At 38.3% G+C, this 10092-nt stretch overlaps 1 protein-coding gene across 1 annotated transcript; it reads left to right on the top strand.

The window, feature by feature from the left end:
* Positions 1 to 1099: 1099 nt before the first annotated feature.
* LOC308395989 (Fc receptor-like protein 5) lies at positions 1100 to 9857 on the top strand (the record flags this gene model as incomplete). Its single annotated transcript, XM_080881049.1, has 10 exons — positions 1100 to 1109; positions 2767 to 3048; positions 3140 to 3436; positions 3667 to 3939; positions 4831 to 5163; positions 5521 to 5571; positions 7276 to 7386; positions 7481 to 7505; positions 8481 to 8568; positions 9837 to 9857. 10 exons carry the CDS (start codon positions 1100 to 1102, stop codon positions 9855 to 9857), a joined length of 1491 nt encoding a protein of 496 aa, XP_080737175.1.
* Positions 9858 to 10092: the final 235 nt, after the last annotated feature.

Below are 10092 nucleotides of genomic sequence, written 5' to 3'. Positions count from 1 at the left end.
GGCAAGCTACATTGTAGCCACAGCTGCCCTGGGGCGCACTGACAGAGGCGAGGCTGCCGGACACAGGCGCCACCGGGCCCTCTGACCACCACCAGTAATCTGGAGACCATTTGCCTTCACAGTAAAAGCTTTCTTTTGAAACATGTTGGAGCTCTAAGGCACAATTTGTACCTTGAAGGCAAACTTTCACCATTTCCAGTTGCGTCACACTTTTTTTTTTTAGGTTTTACTACCCCTAATACTTAGCAGATGTTTGAAGACAAACGTGGAAAACTACAGGCAACCAGGTAGTAATCAACGCAATCAGTAGGTGGTTTTTTTTGTGCAGCACCTTCTTTGTAACCGATTTCACCCAATGAAAGCCAGTAACCTCCAGAACCACCGCCAAACAGTCGGGGAAAACACATTTTTCTCTAGTAATGGTTATATCACACCCAGTATGGTGGAAAACACCTGAGCAATGTGTGCATAATGTCACAGGAGAAACCTCTATATCTGTGTACTGTCCCATGTCCGGAGCAGCTGGCCTGCTTGCATCTTTTTTGCTGATGTCCCTTAATGTGCACTGTCCCTCTTAAATAAACAAATAAATATAGATACCAAAAGCTAAATAAATAAACTTATTCCCATGGAAGATGAATGAAAAACTTATATCAGAGCTTTTTACCACTTTTTACCACTTTAACTGTATTGAATGTTTTTGACATGTTAATCAAAAGCATTTAAACTATTCATCAAAAGGAAGCAGGCTCATTCTTTTATTTCTCCTAACATCTTGGGTGTGGTGTGGATTTATGCAGGTTATGGATACAATTTGTTGTACATAAGGAATGTATGCACATACACTTGTAGAGTAAACAAAATATGTTGAAAGTATGGTGGTCACGGTCACTCAAAGACTTTAACTGTGGCCTCACTGTGTCCTTTAATATTGACTGTGCATGTTTTTCTCCAATTTGATCAAAATCTTTGTGCACATTTTAGCTATATTTGCATTTGACATCACAGAGATCCTTAAAATGAAGTTAACAGCCCAGTATGTTATCTGCTTGCAACACATGTGTAACACCCTTGCAAGCCTTGGCAAGCTGAAGAAACCATGCCCAAAGGTACATGAGAGGGTTATGGAGAAACGTCAGGCTCTTAATTTTTTGCCAGTTTTGGGTGAGTTGATTAATTTGATGTAAAACTGGGAAAATTTATTATTGTTATTATTGAATAATATTGTTAATGTGTGTGTTGTTTTTTCCAGCTGTGGCAAGTTTCCTCGTCAAGATAAGTAAGTGTGTTAACTGGGTGCTTAAGATATGTGGCTAAGATGACAGAGATCTTCACGCTTTTCAGATGTTTGCTTCTTAAAAATACTCTCAGAAACAAGGTTACAGTAATGTGGACAGTCAGTGTTCGAACAAAAACAACAAGAAAGTTGATATTTTCTTTAGATTTTAAAGTTTTATTGTTCACTTTAATGAAAAGCATTCAATAATGTCTGATGTGTTTCATTTTGTATCAGTCAGCATAGTGGTGCTGTGGTTATCCCTGCTGTTTCACAGCATAAAACTTCTAATGTGTCTTTGTTTTCCCTGTGTCTGCTGGCTGTAATTACAGATATCAGTCAGTAGTCGGTAATACCAGGAAAACCACTTTTCAAATTCTATAAAGCAAAATGGCTTAATGAGTGTCCTGTATGTGATTTAGGACCTTTTTATTATTATTGATGTACAAAATTGCCAACAGCAGTTAAAGACTGGTCCCTGTAAGGTGCAAATCACCATTGCTGGGGTTGTTACTAAAAGAAAAGTAATAGATTACATATTACTCTTAATTTTAAAGAAATGAATGTTTTTTGTAATTTGTGTCACAACTCATTGAATTTTGCCTAACATGGCCTGAAAAGCTTTTGTGATTCCACAAAGTGCTGTAAACATCCCTCTGAGATTTTGGTCCATTTTGACATGATATCATCACACAGTTGCCTCAGATAATCTGAATCTCTTCTAACATCACCTCTCAAAGGTTGTATTTACGTGATTTCTTGATGCAACAGGTCTGCCGGTAATCAGGCCTGGGTGTGGCTAGTGAAAATGAAATCAGCTTTTAAAAATTCCCAAATAATTCATGATTTAACAAGCGGGGGAAATTACCTTTCCAGATAAGTCCAGGTAGGTTTGGAGAGCTTTTGCATTTACTTCTTAGTTTAACATTAAAAATGTTTTTGATTATCTGAAACTTTAAAGAGTGACGAATATTTAAAAAAAACAAAACAAAACTAAGAAATCAGGAAGGGGGGAAAAAATTCCACATACATATGTTTTTTCCATACATCAAAGGTATCTATAATTTTGTACCAGTGTCGTACTAACATTACAGCCTGGGAAAAACAGTTCAAATAAATCATTAAAAGTCCAATATTACAATGAAACCCATGCCCACGCAAGTTGTAAATAAACTTCTGACCACAATTGTACGCTCAAAGTCACTTACCTAGGTCGCTGCATGTTGATGCTGAATAGCATCTTTACGCTGAGCAAACATATCATAGAGTTCATCACCTTGTCTCTGAGGCCGACCCCAGTCACCCTTTTTAAGAACCTAATTTCTACAATTCAACCCACAATCTTCCTTCAGTCACTACACACAGCTTAAGGTCACAGGTAAGAGTAGCAACATAGACTGAACGGTACTTAGCCGGTGTTATTGAGCATAGTTTTAAATCTTTTTATAGTTTCAAGTTTGCATGCACAGTTGTTTCATTTGCTTCTTTAGGTGGATCAAGCTCTTTTCGCCCGGTGCTGACTGGTCCTGACCTGGCCTTCAGTGGCCCGAGGGTGGTTTTCCGTTGTGTTGCATCTAACGTCTCCCCACCAGTCATCTATGAGCTGATAAAGGATGGACGTGTGCGAATTGGCCGCAATAGAGATTTTCAAGGTGGCCAAGTTGCATCATTCCCTATCAAAGTAACTGCAGCGTCAGAAGGGTCATACCACTGCAGGGCCACAGCTGGAGGAACCAGAGAAATCAGCAACAGCATTAAGCTGAGAGTAGTCAGTGAGTATCGGATGCTGGGTAGTTCATTAAAGCTTACTCAACTGACTTTCCCCTTTTCTTCACCAACTGTCTTTTATTCCCTGATTTCCAGCTCCACCATCATATACCAGAGTGACCTCTGAACCCTTCCCCCCAGTTGCATACGAGGGGTCACGCATGGCCCTGAGTTGTGACGCTGAAATGGGGTCCAACCTTTCCTACAGCTGGTTTTTTAACAGGAAGGAAATAACATCTTCGACTTCTCTCTCCTTCCACTTTGTGGAAAACAAGCTGCTGGTGGAGAGGGTAACTCCTGAGTATGCTGGAAATTATTCTTGCAGTGCTTGGTCCAGCGTGAATGGGATCAAAAGGATTTCCAGCAGCACAGAGGTCCAGGTGACAATCAAAGGTACATATTAACAGAATTTACAAAGTTTATAAATACTACGTTTGCTACTTGGCGCTATCAGCCAGTTTAGTTCAGAAATATCTCATGAAACACTGAATAGATTTGCATGCAATTAGGTCCATTGTAATGTTCCCAGAGGGCATTTTTAATGAGTTTTCATTAGCACTGAGGGATTGATATTTTTTCCATTTCAGTGAAGTTAAAACTCTTCCTCCTTCCTCCTGCACCAGTCTATGTTTCAAAGCCAGAGATCTCCTTCTCCGTTCATAAAGAGGGAACCAGTTACCATGGCAATGTGACGTGCTGGTCAACAAGAGGGAGCCCTCCGGTGAACTTGTATCTTTTACTAGACGGTAAAGAAGTGAACTCCGTCACAGCAGCTCAGACCCTGGCTGCCTGGTTCCTTGTAGTCGTAGTCCCCGAGCTGGACATGGGAGAGGCACGATGCCGGGTGAAAACCGAGAATCAGGACCTCACAAGTGAGCCTGTGAACCTGGAAGTAGGTATGAAGATGTGTGAATGATCTCGGTCTTTACCATAGACTGTAGATGGATGCAACCAATGCAAAAGTGACTTAAAGGTGCATTCTTTCTCCTGTTGCCCATTAGAGATGCTTACATTACAATACAATATGAAGTTCAATGTGTAAACGATTCAGATCGGGGGATTATCTAGGATTTCCATCGTGATTTGTCACTATTTAAATAAAACTGAACTGAATTGAAGTTGCGTTCAGTAAGTGTTGATGCAGAAAAGGATCCAAAACAAAAGACTGACCGTTATTTAGTTGAGGTTTATGAAAATCCACAACAGAGAATCAACTAATGAATCCAAATGTCTGAAAAAGTCATAAAGCATAATCAGCAGGGAGAACTGAACTGAACAGGCCGACAAAGGAAGGCAGCAGCTATATCCACAAAGAGGTGAGAGACACCTGGAAGAGACAGAGAAGTAAAACTAAATACTAAACACACAGACGCTGCCAAAATAAAACAGGAAGTAACTAAAACATAAACACGGCTCCCACAGACCAAGAATTAACAACAAGACATGGGAACAAACTGAAAACTCAACCTATGAAAAAATTAAAAAGCTCAAACACATAATAAAAAAAAACGAAACTAGAATTACAAGAATAGAGAAAATCACAAAGAGGAAAACTCTTAAGTAAGGACAGACACAGGACCAAGACAAGTAGACTCAAACCTAAGAGCACAAATTCATGAGGAAAGCGTCGTTTTTCTAGACTTGTTTTTGCAACCAGACGAAACGCCCCCTGCTGGCCATTAGAAAGACTGCATGTTTAAGACACCTCTGCATTGATATGTTTTACATGAAGTCTATATTTTATGTGAGATTTGTGACCCTCTCTTCCTTCTTCTTTGTCTGTCAAGTTCCAGTTGGAGGAAATGTGAAAGTGGAGGTGGAATATCTGTACACAGCTGATTCCAAACTGACTACAGCAAGGCTGAGCTGTCACGTCAGCAGAGGAACTTTTCCTTACATCTCCTGGCTCTTCAATGACTCTGTCCTTCCCTCTGAGTCTCATCCGGATTCCCACACTCAGCCCATCCTGCCTCACATTGCCTTCGCTGACCGAAGACGATCCCTCATCCTCACTAAGCTCAGCCCTGAGGAGTCTGGGTATTACCGCTGCAGGGCCAGGGACAGCTACGATGACTCTGGGCCCTGGGTGGAGAGTGCAGCTGAGCTGGTCCAAGTCACAGGTGAAAGACCAGGACTAAGAGAGGAGTAAAACTTGTGGAGTAGTCATTTTGGGAAGTATACTAACTTGCTTTATTATTGAGGTTTATAAACTCCATGTAATGGTTCTCTGCAAGAAAACATACAGTACCAATTGAAATAAGCAGTCATGATAGATCATTTCCACCTTAAGACCGTCCCTTGAATCTTTATGCCACAGTCCAGACATGAGTGTGGTATTGAGCTTTTTGTCTAGCTCTCTCCAAGAAGGCCAAATTATGCTTTAAAAAGGATTTCTGTTCAACCCAGGCTTTTGTTCACATGCATCATTTAATATAAATGTGTCTTCCTGTGGGTTTCTGCACTTTTTATGCCTTCAGTCAACTCCATGTCTCAAGCAGCGTCCTCAACCGAAACGCCACCAAGTCAAAGTAAAAATATTTTGTTTGTTTTATTAATCTTATTTCTGCACAAAAGTTTGGGGTCATGCAAAAAAAAAAAAAAAATCTAAATATTTTAAAATATTTGTATTTATTAAATGAAAGTGCAGAGTGATGAAAAGTACAGTCGATTAAATAATGAATTTGAAGTTATTTTGCCCTTTAAATTCTACTTTTGTCCAAGGAGTAGAGTTACAGCATTGTAGTCTTCATTGATTGTCAGTAATTCATTTTTTTGAATTCTTTAATTTTCTTTTTTTTCCACCCTTTCTTTGTGTCTAAAGTCTTGATTTTTGTGATTATAGTTAGGATTCCTGTTATGCTTCCTTTGTCATTCTAGTGTATTACAAATCTTAGGTCTGGTTTTGTTTTAGTTTTGTTTGTTTTGTTTATAGTAATAAGTTTTGGTTTGTGATTTCTTGCATTTAGGATTAAAAGAGGATGCTAGGGATAGGGTGAGATGGTGGCAGACCCCTACAGGGAGCAGCTGAAAGAAGAAGAAGAAAAGAGGGTTCTTGATTATCATGATAGCCCCCCTTGTGCTTCCTGCGTCATCTTGTTAGTAGTAGGTGTCAGTATTCATGCCTGTCAGTCTCTTTGGGTTATTCTCTGCTTTTACTTTGAAGGATGTTTTCTCCTGTGCCCTGTGTCAGCGTTGTTTCCTGTCTGTCTTCTTTTGAGTCCTCATTATTCTCACCTGTTGTCAGTTGTGTTCACCTGTGCCCCCCACCCCCACGTAGCTCTGCCTGTCTTTGTGACATAACCTGCTTTGGCTGTTTAGCGTTAGTGAAACTTCCTGTTCTGATCCTAGTGCAGTCTCTATCGCGATCTTCTGCTCTCACCCCCTTTTTTCAGATTTTGAGTTTTTTGCATTGCACTTTTTAAAAGAAAGTGAATTTCAGCGGGCTTTTTGTTTGTGAACTCCATTGTACACAAAGCACCACCTACAAGTGAGACTGGTTTCATGGGTACTGAATAGATGCAAAAACATCACCTCAATAGGCAAAAACAGATGTGTTTGGTGGCCCAGCCAGACATACAACCAGCTGTTTCTTTCTTACATAATTCTTGCATATTTTGGATCTGTGCTGATTGACCTGTTGTACGAGGAAGCTGGCTCCCGACAAGAGCGATCCTAAACGTCTGTCAGCTAAATCCATTTTAATCTGCACAAATCTTATATTTACCTCCACATCATACCCCAAACCAGAACATTTCCTCCATGAGGCTTGACAGATTTGTTCTGTTTTACACAAATTTTCTTCTTTTTAATCCAAACATATTTGGACATCTGTAGCAATTTTGCAGCTCGAGGTTTGTGGGAAACATTTGATAAAGGGAGACAATGAGGTGTTTGTGTCTCTGTCAGGAGACTCTTTGTATTCTTGCTCAGTCCTGCAAGTTTCCAGCATTGAATGTTCTTCCTTTGTTAGAATAGCCTTTGGCCTTTTTAATGAAAACAAAATTGCGTAAAAATGTAACTGTCATTTAAAAGTCATTAATGATTGATTGATAACGTTTTATTGCTTATTGCTTGTCATTTGCAACATTTCTGGTACAGTTTATACTATTTTATTTCAAAACAAATATGCAGTTCATTCAAACTTGTAGATGTCACAGGTGACCCTAAACTTTTGTGCAGCAGTGTGTGCGCTGCCTCAGAGTGTGAAACTGTCTTCGTCTCATCTCTTTCAGGTTTTTGCATGAACATCACAGAAGCTGTCACCATCGCATTCTGCTGCTTCGTTCTCCTCATGCTAGCAGTGGGTTCAGCCTGCGTGTACAAGATGTTTGAAAACAAGCAAGGTGTGTGTGAGAACCAGGAATCCACTGATTGGTACACACGCAGGAACTCCTATTAAAACTTCTTGTCTTCTTGTCATCTTATCTGTTGTTCCAGCTCATACCAACAGTGTTCCAGCAAAGTAAGTTTTACACCTGAAACACTCCAACTATAACTAAGTGTGATCATCTTATATTTACATAACACTTTAAAGCCTGAAAAATGAAATAATGCAAGAAAATTCTTTTTTTTTAATGGAGTATTTAGCGAACTTTCTGATGAAGTAAAAAAAAATAAATTAAATACTAATTTGCATATAAGAGTTGTAGTTTGTATCATATTTGCTACATGTGGTATTGTTCTGCAGTTTATTCCTTAAAAATGTATCATGCAATTCATTGCAGTGTATTTGGGGGGGGGGGGGGGGCAGATAATAATAACAAATATTTTTATTTATTGTTTTATTCATGAAACACTTTAAAGAAGGAATTTACATGACAACCCAGCAGCTAAATTGATTAAGTAAAAATAAGTAAAAATCTGGAAAGAGAATAACAAAAAAAGACAGAAAACACAAACGATGAAACAGAAAATAATAAAAACAGCTGAAATACAGTAACCTTACAATGAAATACTGAGACATAATCACATTAAAGCAAGTCTGTATGCTTTAAAAAATATATATATTCAAATGTCACTGAGCTTTACCTCCATAGGTAAGCTGTTACAGTCAAAGCATCTTGGAGTTTGACTTAATTTCTGAAGAGTCAGACGGGTTCGATTCAGCTGCAAAGTGGCTCAATTTTTTAAAATGACCTGAACCGAATGTGCTTTAAAAGAGATCAGCACAGAGTTGAGCTTATTGCTTATTGCTTGGAAACTTTCAAAGTTTATGCTTTTCGATGGAATATAGATATTCTGGCCTTTCAAAATATTTTAACCACGAACGGGCTCATATCTAAAATATCTGGACTTTGATATGGCTCTTTTGTTGTTGTGTTATTATTTGCATGTGCATTCTTTACATATTTTCTTTTATAAACTGTTTAACGCTAAGGAAGGATTGTTTGTTAGTTACATCATCCTCTTCATAAATGTTTGTGCCATCTCACCCCAGCTCTGATGCACTCCAGTCTGAACTGACGCCCCAGTCAGGGGGAAATATGGCTGATACTACTGCTACAGATTGTGATGTTCAAAATCAGGTATGCAAGCAAAAACTATAATACTACTATTCAGGATCAGTGAAATGTTAGTGTCCAGTCACACTCTTAATGTCCCTTTCTTTCCTATAATTAAGAAATAAGTATATGTAAATTCACTGAAGGATTTCTGTAAAGAACTACTGCATTTGGTACATAAAACAAGGAACACATTTTTCTCCACTTTCCTTAGTGTGTCAATTTTCCTGTTCTGAGCACAAATTCTATATTTTTCTCAGGGGGATATTTTTGGAATCTGATAGGAAATGCTTGAACAAACTGATAAGAAATAATCAGTGTACAGGAGACATAAATATATAGCATAAGCTTTCAGACTCAAACTATGTAAACTACATGAAGATTTTGAAGATGCCAAACCCACAGACTAGTGAGCTGCACCAATGGTTCCTAACTGTAACAAGAAAACATTAATTTATTTGTCAGTTCTTAACCTCTACACCATAACCTCCACACTGGCATTTGCCAAAAAATGATTGAGGGAATTTAAGCTGTTATAAATGGCTTTTTGACCTAAAATCTGTCAAAAATAGGTGAGTCATATCACTATATATATCGATCACATCAAGTAATTTAGAGCCAGAAAGAGCATTCCTATCAAAAAGCAGCTGCTGCAACCAGACTTTTACAGTATATATCCTTTATTTATCCAGGTAAAAAGTGTCATTGACATTAAAAATGTGTTTTTCAAGAGAGATCTAGCCGAGGAGGCAGCAGAAACTGTAACAAATATAACATCACAGTTCTAAAAACTTACTGGAAGTAAACAAGAAGGACTGGATTGATGACAATATTGGCACAAATATGCAGAGTCATAAAATACTTCAAAAACAAGTCATTTCCTTGTTTTACGTAAAAATCCTTCATAAATCCTGTTCACTACAGTCTATTTGCTAAAATAAGCGACGATATTAGACGTTAAAAAAACAAAACACAAAGACATTGGAAATCACTTTTTGGCACAACACCAGTGTCCTGCATAACTACTGGTATGTGTGCTTGTGCCCTGATGTTTCATGTGTGGTGCCAGCTAATAACAAAAACAGTTCCTGAGAGTCCTCGCTCTCTGTTGTTCGTGTGTTTGTGTGTTTAGATGTGTGACTGCACAAAGGCACTTATTTTGAACTGTCAGTCATGCAAAACTGTTTTTTCTGGATCCAAGAATAAAAAAAAGTGAGCAGAAAAAGTTGCATTTAAGCCAAAATCAGCTCCCTTAGATGTGATTGTAACATATTTCTCTCTCTCTCTTTCAGATCACTGAGGTCACAGTATGATGCACAAGACTCCTTCACCTCCTAATACAATATTTAATTTTAAATGTTTATATTATGTTCATATTTAATGTTCTTGGGTTACTGAACTTTCTACATGGCACTGTTGGAACATTCAGTTATAGACAAGTGCGAAATTGCATTGCCTACCTCCTGTATACTGTTATTTTGATGCAAATAAATTTTTAATGATTAGATTACTTTTTGTTTCTGGTGTTTTTGCTTTTTTTTTTTTTAA

Source organism: Rhamphochromis sp. 'chilingali' (assembly GCF_963969265.1).
Source record: "Rhamphochromis sp. 'chilingali' genome assembly, chromosome: 4".
NCBI classification, from domain to species: domain Eukaryota; kingdom Metazoa; phylum Chordata; class Actinopteri; order Cichliformes; family Cichlidae; genus Rhamphochromis; species Rhamphochromis sp. 'chilingali'.
Note: the sequence above shows the minus strand (reverse complement) of the source record. Positions and strands in the feature narration are given on the sequence as shown.